General features: G+C 43.1%; 1 protein-coding gene across 1 annotated transcript in view; it reads left to right on the top strand.

The window, feature by feature from the left end:
- The window catches only part of cacna1g (calcium channel, voltage-dependent, T type, alpha 1G subunit), a 161,658-nt gene that overhangs the window by 94,685 nt on the left and 49,040 nt on the right, over positions 1 to 17,933 (top strand). Inside the window, exons 16-21 of the mRNA XM_080048576.1 lie at positions 716 to 1,042; positions 2,215 to 2,394; positions 2,564 to 2,664; positions 7,827 to 7,950; positions 11,416 to 11,484; positions 13,883 to 14,067. Coding sequence (XP_079904702.1) covers positions 716 to 1,042; positions 2,215 to 2,394; positions 2,564 to 2,664; positions 7,827 to 7,950; positions 11,416 to 11,484; positions 13,883 to 14,067 — 986 coding nt within the window. The remainder of the gene's footprint in view (positions 1 to 715; positions 1,043 to 2,214; positions 2,395 to 2,563; positions 2,665 to 7,826; positions 7,951 to 11,415; positions 11,485 to 13,882; positions 14,068 to 17,933) is intronic.

Here is a 17,933-nt window from a genome sequence, read left to right as displayed (position 1 = left end):
ATTGACAGTGGAAACACAAATGACTGCGTGCCATAATGTACCGAACCGAACTGTGGAAACAAGGCGTGTGTGTCCTGTATTATGCGTGGCGGTCATAATGACTGATGGTGATGAATGTGTCTGGCCCAATCCGACACTCTTTACCCACTGCTGCCACAGCCAATCTCTATTTGACTCTCTGACGATCAGGGTAAAGACCTGAGAAAATAAGCCCGGATCTCTACATTTGCTCCTGTCTGCCTGTCAGCATGAATCCCTATTCAAATCAGCTCACGTCAAGCCGAGTCAATCGTACTCAGCATGGAGGATTTGCATTAAAGAACATCGCCAGAGTACAGCCCCCGGCTGGCCTACACTCACACTGCTCCGGGTACAGGTACTGTGCTTGAGTACCCAACGGAGCACTGGTCAATCAATCTAGACTTTAGTCGTCAAGCATGCTTGGGCAAGGTACAGATTGCCTAGGGTCGCCTTAAGATTGAAATTCAACGTTTATACAATGCTGTCCTTCTTGTTATTCCTTTTATCTATCTATCTATCTATCTATCTATCTATCTATCTATCTATCTATCTATCTATCTATCTATCTATCTATCTATCTATCTATCTATCTATCTATCTATCTATCTATCTATCTATCTATCTATCTATCTATCTATCTTTAAATAACTGTCCTCCACCTCTTCTCCTGATGGTCTTTGTCTTTTGCCTTTAGACCGGTGCCCGCAGCTCGTCACCGTGGGGCTCAGCGGGCAGCGGTTGGAACAGCCGGCGGTCCAGCTGGAACAGCCAGAGCCGCGCCCCGTCACTCAAGAGGCAGAAGCGTCAGTCCGGGGAGCGTCGGTCCCTCCTGTCCGGGGAGGGGGGCTCCAGCTCTGAGGAGGAGGGGGAGGGGGCAGGGGAGGGGGGAGGAGGACTGATGGACGAGGACGGCGTCTCTCTGGCCAGGACGGACTCCATGTCCCAGGGGCCCCGGCACCGCAGGATGGAGTCCGTGGAGACTCGCAGCTCCATGGATTTGCCCCCCGATGCTCTGCTCAAGGTAGGTTCCAGCGTGGTAACACTTTACAATAAGGGTACATACAACTGTTGGTTTGAGCTAAGTTAATGGTTAATACACACTTAATCTAAGAGTTAACTAACTATTAATAACGTCTTTACTTAATAAGCATTAACTAAGCATATACTAACGGTTATGATTACTTAATGCTTAACTAAGCATAGTTAATGCTTAACTAACTAATAAAAAGTACACATTAACAGTTAGTTAATGCTTAATAAGCATTAACTAACCATTCATGCATTAATTAAGCATCAATTAACATTTACTTAGTGTACCCTTATTGTAAAGTGTTACCTTCAGAGTTTGTTTTTTTGATGAACATTGGGGCCAAATTTGATCTGTTAAGAATGGATTGGGCTCGCTAATGTCACCATGATTTGTCTAGAAATAGCATCGGCAACCTTCCCCGTTTTTATCACTATATCCACAAACAAATTTACACTACTTATATGCCGGTGCTAATTTGCCCACTAAGTTAAACTGTTTAATTTCAATATCATATATAAAGTACAGTACAAGTATAGATAATATAAATACATATAAAATGAATATCATTTATAGCTCAAAAGCTTTGAAGGGAGAGAGAGAGACAGACAGACAGAGATAAATTGTGCTGATTTAATACACAGGTCTCAATGGCTTTAAATAACACCACTACTGTATACCTAACTGCCTGTGACAATTATAGCTTGTCTTTGTGAATTAGATGGTTTTTGCAACAAGGCTCATTTGCACCGAATTTTTTAATCTTCCCTGATTTGTATACATGCATGGGACAGGCGCAACCAGGACACTTTTTGGGTGCAGTTTGCGTGCTTTTACACCCTTTTTTGCATGCTTTTTGAATTGCACTCTATCTTTTCCTCTCATCTGCACAGGTTTAGTGGCCGCAAAAGCGGAAATCCTTCTGTGGATTTTGGCCCGTTTTGTATAAACTATATTAACACAAAATGTCCAGGAACTGTAAATCCCGCTCACTCAAGAGTAGTAACTTTTAATGCACATATTAAAGTTAAATCCACAAGATGTTTTTGGTGCTATGCCTAACCAAGCCTCTAAGCAGAAAGTTCCAAAATAAACTCATATATACAGCATTAAGGGTATATGAGTGTCTTAATAAATACAACACTTACGTTCTTTTCCATTTGTAGGTGCCAAACCTGTATCGCTCAGCCAGTATGCACAGCTCCAGACCCCCGTCGTTGGGCCAACTAAGGCCCCCGGAGCACAGCGACTGCAATGGGAAGGGCTCTCCGACGACCCTGGGCCCCACACACGTCTCACTGGATGACAACACCGAAGACGAAAACGCAGAGGAGGAGACTACCCTGGTTAGTTTGTGTGTTCTTGTCCTTCTTGTCTCTATGAATATAAAGATTATTCCCAAAACAAATGCTCTTAAATAAAAAAAAATTAAAAATGAATGTTCCTTGTATAGCTACTTTAATAATAATTCATGAATAATAATGTATGAACTGTGAACTTACCCATTTCCACCAGGGTCGTATTGCCAGAATGGTCCACTGGCTGGAGAAGAAACAGCCAGAGTGGTGTCGCCAGAGAGAAACCTGGTCACTCTTCATCTTCCCTCCAGAGTCAAGGTAAAATCCAACGCCCCCCTCCATTATTCCTGTCTCTTAGCACTGTGCTCAGTTTTGCGGCTTCCTTTTCTCTTCTATGGGCAATATTTTACATAGTCACAGAAGTTACTGGGTACAAGGCGCTCTTAAAGTTTCCAAAGGACAAACAGGTTGCACAGTGCTTCCTCCTTTTGGCAGTTCAGATAAATGAGGTTGTGTATTTTAAAATGAAATGAATCCTTAAAAATGAGTTCACAGCACTTTTGAAATGATTGTTTGTGTGTGTGTGTGTGTGTGTGTGTGTGTGTGTGTGTGTGTGTGTGTGTGTGTGTGTGTGTGTGTGTGTGTGTGTGTGTGTGTGTGTGTGTGTGTGTGTGTGTGTGTGTGTGTGTGTGTGTGTGTGTGTGTGTGTGTGTGTGCGTGCGTTATCTGTGTACATGAATAGGCTGAGCCCTCTTCCCGATTCTCAACGTTGCGTTTGACTGACATCCCATAATGCTGATAGTAATGGCAAAGTGTTTTTTTTGCCGCAATGCGAGCATAGCAAGTTTTTTTCTTTGTCCCCCATTTAAACTGCTATTTCCTCCCACGTTCTGACTTCAGAAGTCTCTTTTATCTGCACATTTCTGCCTTGTCAGGAGTGAGTAAGAAGGAGCGCAGTGAGGGAGGGAGGGAGGAAGAGAGGAGGGGAGCTTCTCTTTCTGAGGTCTGCGTGTTATCTTCTGGGGCTTTGATCTTTGCATCTCTTCCGTCCGTTTGGAGGATGCGGTTGTGAAGCCAACACCGACCAAAACACCGGCCCTGTACGGCTGCCACTGCCCCACAACTTGCTGATTAAAGGTGGAGTCAGTGATTCTGGAAAATGCCTGTTGTCAAAAATCACTTTTCGTCAAAATGAGTGAATATTGTCCTCACGATCCGCTAACTGTCCGTACTGTGTGCGCGCTGAAAGCAATCCATTATTAATACACAGCCTAGGCTATGTAAACTGGTATGTAAACAAAGGGTATGTAAACAAAAGGAGTTCCTTCGTAGCAAGTAACATGCCCGTTAACTGAGCCTATAGGCTGTGCTTTAACACTGGATTTCTGTTCACCACACAGCCAGGTAGTGGATCGTGAGGAGATATTCACAGACTTTGACAAAAAGTGATTTTGACAACAAGCATTTTCCAGAATCGCTGACTCCACCTTCAGACATCAAGCAATGAGCCCCCGCCTATACATCCATCCATCCATCCACCCACTCGCCCAAGGGGAACTTAATGGAAGCCATTATCAGCATCATAATGTCCATTCCAAATGTCAGGATGTTTGAATTTTAATCACACTCAGATACAGTATAGAACCCTTTCCATCGTCTACCATCGTCAGTCTAACAAATGAGTTGGCAGAACCAGGAACAGTTTAAAAGCCTAGGCGGAAATAAAAATGAATATTTGCCAAGAAAAATCTGTACAAATAGCTACCCACCCTTGCCGTTTGTTTTGTCTTGGGCACTAAGTTGGTTCAAAATAGTAATTACACCCCCAAACATTAATGAATGCAGGTTTTATTTATTAGTTCCTCTTCCCAGGGGGTGCCTAGGATCTTTGTTTAGGACTGACCTTGTACTCATTTCTTTGTTGCCGTGCAGCATTTGTGTGGGTGGGTGCTGATACAATCTATATCAGTACGAATAAATCCTCTTATTTGAGCCGATTCACAAGTTCCCGCTGGCTTTATCTCTCTCTCTCTTTCTCTCTCTCTCTCTTTTCTTTCGGTTTGTGGATTATATCATTTGGAAAAGGTTAATAGGAAAAGCTCCCTGTAGTCCACCACTATTGTCAGGGCATTAAGATAACTGAAGGATCTTTGGCTCGGAGCAGACTTTCCAGCTTTAGATTTTGGGTCCCAGCGGGCGGCGAGGACACAGGCTCTATGTGGTGCTCGGTTGTGGCCTTGAACCTTGGCGTGTGCCCGCTTGTGTTCACGTTCACATCAAGAGACAGCAGGCGCAATGGGAGGCAGGAGTCCAACCGACTTCACATGGACACTGGTTCAACCTCAACCTGCCTTTGTTATATACTGCCACTACTGGTGATTACTGCAGGGGGGGAAGTTTGAAATTAGGCTATCAATGCATACTGCTAAACAGGCGCTGCAAATAAAGCCGGATACACACAAGACTTCCTGCCTTATAATCGGGCATCTTGAGCTGCTGTAGCTTGAGATTTGGAGAAAAGAATGGAATGGTAGATGCAGGCAGCGAGGGGTTGTCTGTTGTGCAGAGACAGTCGGAGGTTAATAAATAATGAAAATGTTTGTGCCTTTGTTTTTTGGTCCAAGTACTGAAAAGTTTGTGTGTGGCAATGAATTGTTAGAAACTATTGTAGTGTCTCCCGGGGTCCCCTCAGCCTGTGTTCTGTAGTACTGTCATTGTTTGCAGCTTGTTGTTGCTATGATTGCAAGCCTCAATACTTTTCATACTTGACATGATTTAGACTCAAAGACAGCTCCAAATATTTAGCATGCTAGATAACGTTCCGGCATATGGAACATATGGACCAGTGCCTTTTCGACATGCTCTGATCTCGTATTTGAACAGTTGATATAGCGATCCTAACTCTCCAGAGCATGCAGCTATTTGCCTGTGATCAGGGACTGTTTCCGCTGTTGTCGAGTGGTAAAAACTTGCAGTGTTGGGTTAAGTTAAGTTACTTTATTAGTCAATGGTTACATTGAAATTTGTCTTTCCTCATATCCCCACTCAAGTTTCCTCACTTCAGAGGGAGTCAGAGCACAGGGTCAGCCATAGTACAGCGCCCCTGGAGCAGTTTGGGGTAAAGTGTCTTGCTCGAGGACACAATGGGAGAGATGGTGGGCACCGTAGATGTAATAGCAGCCTAGTTTTACAACTAACACCCTCCTGTCCGGTGCCGGGGATCGAACCAGGGACCTCATGGTTACTGGTCGGCCACCTTTCCTCTATGCCATCCTAATGTTTTAACGACAAGAATGGGCCTAGCAAGAATAAGACTGGTCCCTCAACATGGGCATTACTGATGTGCATGTGTTCCTTTAGTACAGTACGTAAGGAACTCAACTGAACCTTGTTCGGAGGGGAAGTAGGTCATCTCAGCAGCACACAGTGAGATACAGATAAGAATAGAACAAATAGACAGCACGGAGGAAAACGGTGAACGTAATGATCTGTGACATTTTGATGCGGAAAAACCCATCTGTGATGCTACTCTCCAGTGCCGAGTGATATAAAAAAAGTGCCTCGGCTCAAGAAGACGGTAACCGTTCTAGGCATATGTCTGGGCTCTATTTCCTGGAATGCAGTCAGCCGGGACAAAGGACGTGATGCGGCTTTAAGTCTCCGCTTTGTTTGGAATACGCAGAAGAAGAACAGGGTAATTAGCAATATATGCAGGGAGAGAGTATCTCTACTAGCACCGTTGACAGTCGCCGGAACTTTCTTCAAAAGGGAGATCCAAGCAAACATGTCACACTGCCGCCTACACTGTTAAAGTGGCAGGCGTATTTTTGTGAGGCCCGGAGATGTTAAGAGACTCTAATAAGAATTCTGAAAAAAATGAAGATGATGAAAAAATAGATATTTGGTTGAATATGCTAGAATACATTTGGGGGAAAAACAGTATAAAAATGTACAGATTTGCAGCTTTAAATGATGTAATTTGTAAGAGAGGAGCAGGGGTTTGGACACGCTAAGTGGCTTCCTGAAAGTATCAAACTAAGGCAATTAGGTCGACGGTTATGTAGAAGCAGTTGAAGCATCGATGCCAAGTCAAAAGGTCAGAAAATATCAGCAGAGGGGGTAATAAAAAACTCAAACAATTTCCATAATAACTTCTATGCAGCAAGACGTCAGCATTTTTTGTCAAATCCCAGGTCTGACAGAAAAAGGGTATCTGTGTGTGTGTGTGTGTGTGTGTGTGTGTGTGTGGGGCCATTTGAATGTGTTTGTAATTTGTCCTCCCTCCCCTCCCGCTTACGCAAAAACCCTATGAAATATTTGGCATCAAGGCTCTAGCGTGCAAATATCAAAGAGGAATTAGCTCATCCAGTCTGTACACTGTATGCATAATCATCACCACAGTCAGATGAGACACACACACACACACACACACACACACACACACACACACACACACACACAAGCACTCAAACACAAACACACTCGAACACACATACACACACACTCACACACACACACAGGCATACACACCCACCCACCCACCCACACAGACTTCCAGCAGTGTTGACACAATGGTGTCTGCATTGCGAAATAAAGACAGAAATCCAGATCATAGCCTCACAATAATGCCCCCCCCCCCCCTTCCTCCTTGTACACTTAGACTGATATGAGCCATCAAAGAGGATTTGATTGCACGGTTAAATCCTTTTCCAGTTCCATATATAACAAGCGCTCCCTCTTTTTCTATCTCTCTGTTGTCACGGGCTAAAAGCCCAGGAACCCTTTTCATGTCTTGTAATGAAAGTCAGGCATAATTAATGACTCCTAATTCTACAGTGCTTCATTACGGAGTTACTGTTTGGAGAGACAAGCTCTCTTAAATTGAATGCGGTCTCTTTCATTACTTGTAAAGTGTGCACAGTGTGTTCTCTGTAAATGTCCTCGTACGGTATGCAATATTGTTTCAGCTTGTATTGAAGCTGCCTGCACTGAGCCGCAGTCATTGGGTTTGTGTTTGCTTCCATTTTAATGCTACGTTATACTTCTGCTTGACGACAATTCACAATACTTTTAACAGGTGTACATATCTGACTTATTAATAGTTAGGGTACTTTCTAGATAAAGAATTTACACAGCAAACATATGATAAAACAAATATATGATGCAACATAGGTTAAACTACCATCAGTAAATTATACATAGGTCAAATGAGCAGTCCTGTTACTTTTATATGTATGCATCATCAGTAATACTATGATGTCATTGTATTGTTATTTGTAGATGGCTGTGCCCCCAACCCCTCTAGTTATAAGTAAAGCAGTAATCTAAACGATTGTTTTCCTTTTTACTGTACCAAAATACACATGTATTAGTCTATTAGTGCACTTGATTGTTTGAGTTGCCTAATACCCATTTGTCAAGCACATTTCTTGTGTCAGTGAAGTTTAATCTTTTTTTATCTTGTATGTTTTTTTCACCAGGTTCCGGATCGGGTGCAACAAGATCATCGGCCACAAGATGTTTGACCACATCGTGTTGATCATCATCTTCCTCAACTGCCTCACCATCGCCATGGAGAGGCCTCACATCGAGCCTGGCAGTGCCGTGAGTCGCCACGCTTGTTTGATAGTGAAAATGCACTGTTCACAACACAGTGTCTTGACTATATATAGCCTTATGTAAAGCATTAGAGTCTATGAGCAGATATGAGCAGTGTTTACCAGCACAGTAAGAGGGAAAGTCGGGCTGAAAACAGGTAGACATACAAAGAGTCACTGAATTTATTTATATACGTAAACAAAACTAGAAAACTTGTTGGCAGCTTAAAAAAGTCCAAACAGAAATGGAGGAAAAAAGGGATAAAAGCACCTGTCAGCAAAGAAAACACACATACACTGTGAGTTTGCTCTCTGCAGAGAAACCGAGTGGAACACTGTGCAGGCTCCTTCTTGATGTGAGCCTGTAAGTGCATCATCTACACTGTCTCCTCCTTAGCTTAATGTGCCATCCCCTCAAGTAGAGGGGGACTGGCTGAATGCCCCCCGACCTGTGCCGAACCGAACTGAACTCCTCAGTATGAACAAGGCATTACTCTGTGTCCCTTCCCTACCTCAAAAGCAGCGGATCACGTCCAGGCGTAAACACAATCATTATCACCGTTTGATTTTCTTTCTTTTTTTCTCACTAAGCGAGGTGTTTCATGGATGGGCCCTAATTGTGCCTTGGCCTCGCTAGTACGCTCTGTTCTGCTTGTTTTGGGACCGAAACACGGGAGGAGACAGCGTCGTCGTAATTGATTCAATTATCTGTGGGCTGACGTACGTGGCTAATGTCTAGGAAAGGAGATGTTAAACAAATGGAGGCCGCCCTCATAGGCTGCACGGTCTAATCAGGGCAGAGAGAATACACACGCACGCACACACACACACACACACACACACACACACATTCAAACACATTTAGATCAAATGACTTCTTACCTCTCGCCTCTGTTCACAGCATAGGGGGATTCACAAATGAATACTAACATTCAGCAGAAATCAGAATTTTTAGATGCTACATATATTTTGTCAGCTTCCTGCCGGAGGGGGGGGGGGGGCCTTCGTGTCTGGCGTTGCAACCTGGGGGCATTATTTAAATGAGATGGAAATACATGACGCAGCGAACAGATGCTGGTGCTTATTGCCCGCGGTGTCGCTGCATCTATTTGCCATTCGTTTGGTGTGTCTGTGTAGGATTCCGATTGTGAATCCATTCCCTCTCAGCGAATACATCTGGGCTTTGTGTAACAACCACACATGTATCATTTATCACTCCTTGCGTCCCTGTTTTACATCACTAGCCTTGGTGCGATGTGTCCTTAAAATAGAAAACCCCCCTTTATTGTCAGAGAGATAAATACAGTTTTAGTCATAACACTTGTGTGTGGAGTGGGCGGCTGACTAATTGGTTTATTGTCCTGGAGGTTAGGTCACACGCTGTGTATTTGGCTTTGCGCTCCGTCGCTGTTTGTTTGGCTTTGGGGGCTGTTGCAGGTTGCTTGGATACGGTCTTCCTGTGTTTTGCCCGGTGGAAATGATTGAGGGTGATTATCCCACCTATTATGATGTATTATTCCTAATTGAGCGTGGGGGACAATACATCACCGTCTAGGGCTGGAAATTGAATTATATCGCCATTAAACAGTATAAAATACAATTAATTCAAAGTTTTTCGGCCCCCACGTCATCTGCTCTAGACTCCACATTAAGATAGAGAGACGACTGTGCACACTGGGGCATGGTGGGAACTTTTTTCCAGGAGGTGTGGGTTGACCACAGGAAAGGGGTTTATAGCCGCATAATTTAACGCTTTATTAGGCATAAGATTTTGATGGCTGTAGTACAGTGATCTCCTAAATGATTGCTTTCACTGGGCAGGTTATTGTTTTGTCACTGGCTTGTAACTAAGCGGAGTGCCTTTCTGTTTAAGTCATTGCTGGCCCTCACTGCCGCATTACTTTAAAAGCAAGCGGCGATAGAGTGAGCCCTTGAAGATGATGGCTTGTTTGTGGGTCGCTGAGTTGTGGTCAGGCTATATGCTGTGTGCCAGGCGTCGAAATGGGAATAATAACGATGTGTTACTTTCAACCTTTAAATATACGTATAAGCTGCAAATTCAACTCAATTCAACTTATAAGCAACAATATATAGGAAAAAGTCAAGCAGACTTTTAAGTTAGCTTAAATGGCTAACAACATTTATTTACATGCAATTTGATTTTAGCAAGCAAACTATATACTATTAAGATGGCTACTATAGAGAGTTTTGCTTATTTTAAGATAATGTCAGTAAGTCAAACTATGAGTTGGCTACACATGTTGCGTCGTGCAGCATGAGGCATCAATCGGTTAAGGCGTACAGTAGGGAGTGAGTTTTCCACCTCTGTCCCTTAGTTTCTACCACATGCCTGTTAGTTATAGATAAGTAAAAGTGAAAAGTATAAAAAAGTCGCTCTCAGGACAGGATGGGTTGCTGTCAAGCCTGGAATTTTTAAAAGCCCCCCCCCCCAACGCCAGCATCATCAGTGATGTCATGCTTGACATTCCCAGAGACTGTGTGTGTGTGTGCGTGTGTGTGTGATATGTTGTGTTCCTTGGAGCAATGTTGAGCGTAGTCTGAGGCCGTGGGAAAGGCAGACACTCACAACAGCTTACGCATCTCCACACACACACACACACACACACACACACACACACACACACACACACAATCCACTACATAGACAGTCAGTGGCAGGCCAGGGTCGTGTCTCTTCAGTAGGGTAAATAAGCAGTCGGGAGAGAAGGGATCTTACGCTTGCTAGCTTGCTTGTTTTTCTCTCCTGAATCCTTGTTTAGCTCAATAAATAGGCTCCCATCCTCCCACTGTGCCATGGCCAGAGGGAAGCATGGAGCGCAGTGATGTGTGTAGTGGGCCATAGATCGTGGTCCTAATAACACTGCCCCGATGGTGTTGTGTTGTGTTGCACTTGCACACTCGCAAAGAAAAAAATAAAGTGTGGTTGCTTTATCTGTGATGAAAAGAAAAATACTGACTGATGCAACGTGTTCACTCCATTGGAAAAGTGCCAATTCCCGACCTCAAACATCTTGTTTCAAAACACAACTGAGGCATAACTTCACCAAGTGCTCCACAGGTGATACAAGGGCACTACCTGTTTTCAGTGCAATTCTTGTAGACTTGTTTATTTGAACTACACAAAACCGAGGGTATAACATTTACTCCTTTTTTCGTTTTATCGGTAAAAGGTAACACAAATATTCTAGCCCTAAAAAGGTTAGTTGCCTTGCTGTGCATATTTCCTGCGGCTCTAATAAACAGTAAAACCTGGTAATAAGCCTGCAAGCCATCATTAAGCGAGTGCAACAGGAAGAGAGCTTGCCCTCATACATTATTCAGCTGTACAACAAGATCAATTTAGAAGCAGAGAAAGAGCAAATTATTCCAGATAAACAAAAAATGTGACTTTTAAATCATTAGGATTATTACTCAACCTAGGTCTATTTTTTCCAATTTTTTTTTGCTGCAGGAGCGGATCTTCCTGACGCTGTCCAACTACATCTTCACGGCGATCTTTGTGACGGAGATGGCTGTAAAGGTGAGACACTGGATTTCTATTGACACGTAGTATTGGTTTGAGATGGACATTTATGTGAGAATCCTCATGGGTTTACGGTCTTTTAGGCTTTATGTCACGGGTAAATACATGCTACTGTATGTCCCATGTATGACAATCACATTTAAAAGGTGCATCTTTGTTTAAAATTGTTCCATGAGGTTGTGACTGACTTCTGTTCCTGCCTTATTTCCACTTGCGGCTCAAACAAGCATTTATTTGCATTTCCACTGTCAAAAAGTTGGAAAGGATACCGAAATAAGTGAACCGTCCCACACCAAGTACCACAGTACTCCGGCAGTGGAAACGCAAGCCGGATCTAGGGTTGCAGTGTCCTGTCGAACCGTACCGAACTGAACTGTGCCTCTGAGTGTAAAGGAGGAATTAGTTGACATCAGCCCCTATACAATATGCTGCAAAATAGTTCATTCTATGGTACGATGCCTCATCATTTGTCTCCGGCTTTGAAAGGAAAGAGATGTGACACCTGTGTTCACTGACAATGAAGACATTTTGCATAAGGCTCCGAAAAATCCGCTCAGACACAAAGCTGCAGAGAAAAATACAGAGCCTTGCCTGATAGCCTGCATGTACCTTAAGCCTCCCCCTAAAATACACCTGGAAGCACAGTTAAGAGGGCTGAAAGGGGAGGGAGACAATGAGACAAGCTGATTGAGACTCAAACAGACAGTGAACCACACACACACACACACACACTCGCAGGGCTGTTACGTAATTCCAAGCGGAGGATTGTCTCTGGCTCTGAATGGTGGTCCCAGCAAGGAATGCGTGGGCAAGAACTAGCGGAGGCAGAGGGGACCAGAGTACATTGGTGTCCCTCATTTAAAGTCTATGTCTAGGTGTTATGGTCGCAGTGTGTGTAATAAACACTTACATACTCAAGTCAAAATCAGACAAGTAAAGTAAATCGGTACATTTACTCCAATACTACAGAGAGGCAAAAGTAAAACAGTTCCCTTTGATTTGTAATGTGTTAGATTATATTGTAGAATTAAATGGTAATACTCAGGTAAAGTATGTTTATGTATAACCATACAGTGCAATGAACTCTGCTATACAGTGTGTGCTCTGACCCTCTCTGAATATGCAAACAGACAAATTCCAATGTAGCCATTGACTAATTAAGTAAGTTAACTTTAAGTGAAGAGTCAGTATGCTGCTGGACACTCACAGAGGGCTGGCTTTGTTCACAAAGTTGAATCGGCTTCTTTGATGATTCCCCTGACACATTATTCATACATACGCAGCATGCACTGTTATGCTTTATGAGCATCGATAAATGTAAATTACATCTTCTATTCATCTTCCTCTCTTATCTCTCCTCTTTGCAGTATGTACTTGGAGATGCATGACGCAAAAAAATAGTTGTGTTGGCCTGATTTAATCAGTAGTGTAAGCTTTAAAAGAAAAGGCATGAAAAAACAAAAACAAAGCCGGCCAGTCTCTATTAGCCTCTAGAATGCAGATTGCTTTATACAGACAGAATAAATGATGAGTATAGGATCCTATAGAATAAGATATGAGGCTCCCAGCTTTTTATTAACTGTGGGCAGCCAACTTCAGAGTAAACAATCGCCTCTGCGGAGTCAATACGATGTTAAGCAGTGACTACTAATAAATAACAAAACACAATATGCAGGCAACAACAGATATTGAACCTTCTGATTCCTGCTTCACTTTATTCCACATCCATTTGGACTTAATATTAATTTTTAAAAACATCCCCAGCCCGATTAGTAGAGCAGCAGTTCAGACCCTGTGTTGGCTGTGTCTGCGCCACACAGTAACTAACTGTGCTTTATGTTGATGTACCATCAGTAACTTATTACATTTACTCAGGTAGCTTACTGAACTTAAGTATACATTTGAGATTACTCCTGCTTTACTCGACTATCATATTTTTATGTTACCTTATACTTTTACTTAAAAGAGAAGTGAGTGATATGGTCCTTTAAGCTCACTTCATGTCAGTGACTGCAGTTAGCGGTCACCTCCCTCGTCCCTACCACACCACCACATGAACACGCAGCCGTCTTCGTCAGATAGTGCCGCGATGGAGAGTAGCGAGTCATCGTTCACGGGCACAGAGACCCGCCTCTTTATAGCGCTCTGTCTCCTGATTGGATAAAAACGAGCAGGATACTCAACATTTTATCTGGCAATTACTGCAAAGCTGAATGACTGGGAGACCTGTGTTATGAAATTGCATGATGCAAGGATAGCTTTGATTCATGTATTGGTCATTTGATGGAAAATGTTATCACTATTGACTAACTCGACCATGGTTTAAGTCATATTTTTTTATGCAAATGTGTCCACCACTGTAGCCTCTTACTATATGTCTTCTCCCCTGTTCCAGATCAGCGCTCTGGGCTTTTGTTTCGGTAAAAAGGTCTATCTGAGGAGCAGCTGGAACATTCTGGACGGCATGCTGGTGATGATCTCCGTCATAGACATCCTGGTGTCTCTGCTCTCCAACTCTGGGACCAAGATACTGGGCATGCTCCGTGTGCTGAGGCTACTGAGGACCCTAAGACCGCTACGGTGAGCAGCAGGGGGGATGAGGGAATGTAAAGACAAACAAACACAGTCTTACTTTAAAATGTAGAGGTCACCTATTCTACAACATGCACTTTTCATGTTTTTTTTTAACATTCATTTGGGTTGCCGCATCAGAACAAAAATAACCCCCTCGTTGTACACCACCACCTTCCCGGAAACTTGTGTTCAAAAAAACCCCAGTCAGATGTTTCTCCCCCTATGACGTCATAAATGGAGAAGCCATGCCACCCCGTTACCAACCTAGATACGTTAGATTCAAACTGGCAGGTAGATTCAGGGCCAATTGGAGAAGACTGGGCTTTTTTTTTAAATGGGGGTGCTTCAAGATACAGGACCTAAAACGAAGTGTTTCAGACATAAGGCTGAAAAGAGGACATTCAGAAATGTACAATTTTCAACCTGAAAATGTGCATAATACAGTATGTGACCTTAATATAATCTTATCAACATCAGTGCTTTGACATGTTGGTGGACAATATTAAAAGGATAACCAACACTTTTTATAGATATAGACTATAGGTTTAAATCCATTTACAGCACCTAAAGTGGTTCTTTTCTTTTAAAGCATGCGGAAACAAACCAAGCTTTCTCCCAGCTCTGACATGTACCACCTTTTGGAGTTGTGTGTGTGTGTGTGTGTGTGTGTGTGTGTGTGTGTATGAAGGCATTTTTTTTATTGTGCATCCGTGCGTGTGTTATTGTCAGCGCGTACACAATCACTGGCTTGTGTTTATTTGAGCGGATATAAGGCGGAAATCACCAATTTGGAGGCTTGTTTTCTTTTGTACTCGCATCCCCAAATGTGTGTGAGAGAGAGAGATATGAAGCTAGACACTAGAGGGAAAGCAGGGACGCGCATCTTTTTGCGTGATGTCGGACAGGGTCTTCACGGGTGAGCGCCCCTGCGGCTCCAGCCTAGTGGTGTGTGTGTTAGTTTGTGTGTGTGTGTGTGTGTGTGTGTGTGTGTGTTAGTGTGTGTGTGTGTGTGTGTGTGTGTGTGTGTGTGTGTGTGTGTGTGTGTGCGCACAACTGCACGCTTGGCTTGGCAAACACTCTGCGTACCCGGTGGCTCACACCGTGAATGGGAGCTCTCGAGGTCTCTGCTATACTCTTGAATATTTATCACCGTTCTGAGGGAGAGTCCCTGCAATCAAATATTCATTTTTGTTCAGCCAAATTTACCCACTAAACACAGTCTTCCGTTTTCCTTTTTTAACTCTTAAAGCTATAGTGCGCAACTTTTTTTCATATACAGTAAATGTCGATAACATTCGAGCCATCGCCAACCGAATTGACACAAAGTTGAATAAGCCTATCAGCTCCACAAAAACTGTGTCTGTATTTTTATTAGTATGGCTGTGTTTACAAACTGGTGTCGCCCCCTGACACTGGCGCAGGAGCTCAGACAAATCCCAAAAAGCTCCTGAGAAAGTTCTTGATTCTACTGCTAAGAAAAAAACCTGGACGTTCAGCATAAGGAATATAATCCATGTGCAATCACCTAACATTTACCTCATGTAGATGAGCCGACAGTGTTCCGAATTCCTCATGGGGGGGCAACAGAAGTTACAAACTATATCTTTAACTTTGACCTGAAAGTAAAAAAAATCTAGGGAAATGGTAATGTGGCATTAGAGTGTGCACTCGCTGTCAAGCTAAAGGGACTCTCTAATTAAGATCTGGTTCAACTTGTGGCAAAGCACGGACGCTTGAAAAGAGCACCTGATGCTAACGGCTGCTGAATGGCCTGTCAGTATGCCTTTCCTCCTCCCTTCTTTAATCCCCAAAGGGCAGAAAAGCTGCGGCCGTATTAATGTCAAGCAGGGAAGGGTTTTAAACTCAGATTAGAAAATATGTCGCAATTACTGGAGGAAAATGGACAAGTGCTAAATTTTGCAGGTGGAATACTCACTGGAGCAAAGAGCAAGAAGTGATGTCTTGGGTTTGAGAAAAATGCAAAATGGCAGCAAGAGAAATTGGATAAGGAAAAGAGTGTATGAAGACAGGCAGGGAGTGAGTGAGAAACCAGAGAGGAAAGGAAAAGAAAGAAAAAAATAGTTCTCTCTCTCTCTCTCTCTCTCATTCCCCGGGGGCTGCAGATGAGCTTCGGGGAAAGCAATACTGTAAAATAATTTTTTTATGGTATTAACTTCCAATCCAAAAGCGAGGGGACACAGCATCAAAGGCTGTAGCATATTAAGCTAAATGACTGTGCTGCTGTGGGTATGCTGCATGGCTTGGTGAAAGTATTACTGCTTGTTCTTAAGAGATAATTCAGTCTAGTCAACACAGGATGGAAGTATGCCATGTCTCTGTGTGGGATGGGAATGGAAACCTTTGGGGATCCCAACGTTTGTGGGTTCTACAGGTGCTTCTAAAGAAAAGGTTGAAAAAGACTATAATAGATTTTAAGTCTTCACTAAATTAACCTGCTACTTAAAGTTCTATTTGAAACGTTGTGGGAAGGTATAGGCAAAACAGTTGCCCAGCTCACACATTAGATGCATAATTTGAATCTTAGATCCCCCTGTGCTTTGGTGGCAAGCTCCTATCTCCAAATAATACTATCTTACATTCATTTCTTGAACATCCAAACAAATACAAGACACAGGGCTGTGCATGATGACCACACATGTGGAGACCTGTAGTTGATATTAAGTCCAGTCAACGTATCCCCGAAAGAGTGTGGACATCCATACTCCCTCACGCAATGTCCTCACAAAGCTGGCTAAATATGGGGGGGAAAAAACATCGCCATAGTCGGTGGTTGGCATTCTTGGTATTGAAGGGGGAGGGGGGAGAAACATTTCTCAATCAGCCACCACTATGTAAGCACTGATGCAAATGCTTCGGAAGCAATGCAATGTAATGATTGACAAAGCTAAATATTTAGCCTAGGTTCACTCATGTTCATGGTGGTCAACAGCTTTGTATGCTATCTATGCCTGAGGAGAGCTACAGCCTCTTTCACACACTCAGTCGTCATGGTTGCCATGTTTGTTATTCCCGCTGTCATCAGGGACCGGGTCCTATTTGCCAACATTGCTGTGATATCTGCATGGTATTTAGGGTATGACATGCTAAGAAAATATGCTAGAGCTACATAACTGTTTGTGACTACACAGACCTGCTAGTCAATAGTGTGCTTTATCATATGGTCTGCTGATTGATAAAAAATTAAAGTCTGCCAACCAAACTTCAAACTTTATCATTAGTGGAGTTCTTTACAAATCAACTGATCAAAAGGTTTAAATCTGGCTATACATAGGTTTTTTTCAACTCTCATACGAAGACATCATTAAAAATAGCAGCAGCAAATGCATTATTTTTCCATCTGAAATTGTCTGACTTCTTACATGTGTCATTTAAAAAAAAATACTTAACTAAATACAATTGAGATATTTCTGAGGCCACACAAGTCAAGTCTAAGCGTGATGTCTGTAGGAATATCTTTTATTAGTCAAAACGTCTGTAAAGCTATGACGTTAGAAAGCTGTCTTTTTTCTCCAACACACCACAAGGCAGACACAGCTTTGTCCTCCATAAAGCTTCTGTATTGGTCTCCATATCCGCATGTTGTCACTGCGGTCCGAGTGTGGCAGGACTCGCGCTCAATAGCTGTTTGAATTAAATATGAGCTTGTCTGAGCGTTCTACCCCTCTGGCGGTGAGGTGCGCGCCAAGTTCACACAGGCAGCAGCATCATTGCATTCGGTAAAGGCTTTGCTACATGTCTAGCAGATGGGCAGGTGGCTTTGTGTGTGTGTGTGTGTGTGTGTGTGGCTGTGTGCAAGTGTGTGTGTGTGTGTGCATGTGTGGCTGTGTGCAAGTGTGTGTGCAAGTGTCTGT

This window comes from Ammodytes marinus (genome assembly GCF_949987685.1).
Source record: "Ammodytes marinus genome assembly, chromosome: 20".
Lineage (NCBI taxonomy): Eukaryota > Metazoa > Chordata > Actinopteri > Uranoscopiformes > Ammodytidae > Ammodytes > Ammodytes marinus.
This window is presented reverse-complemented; position numbering and strand designations above follow the sequence as displayed.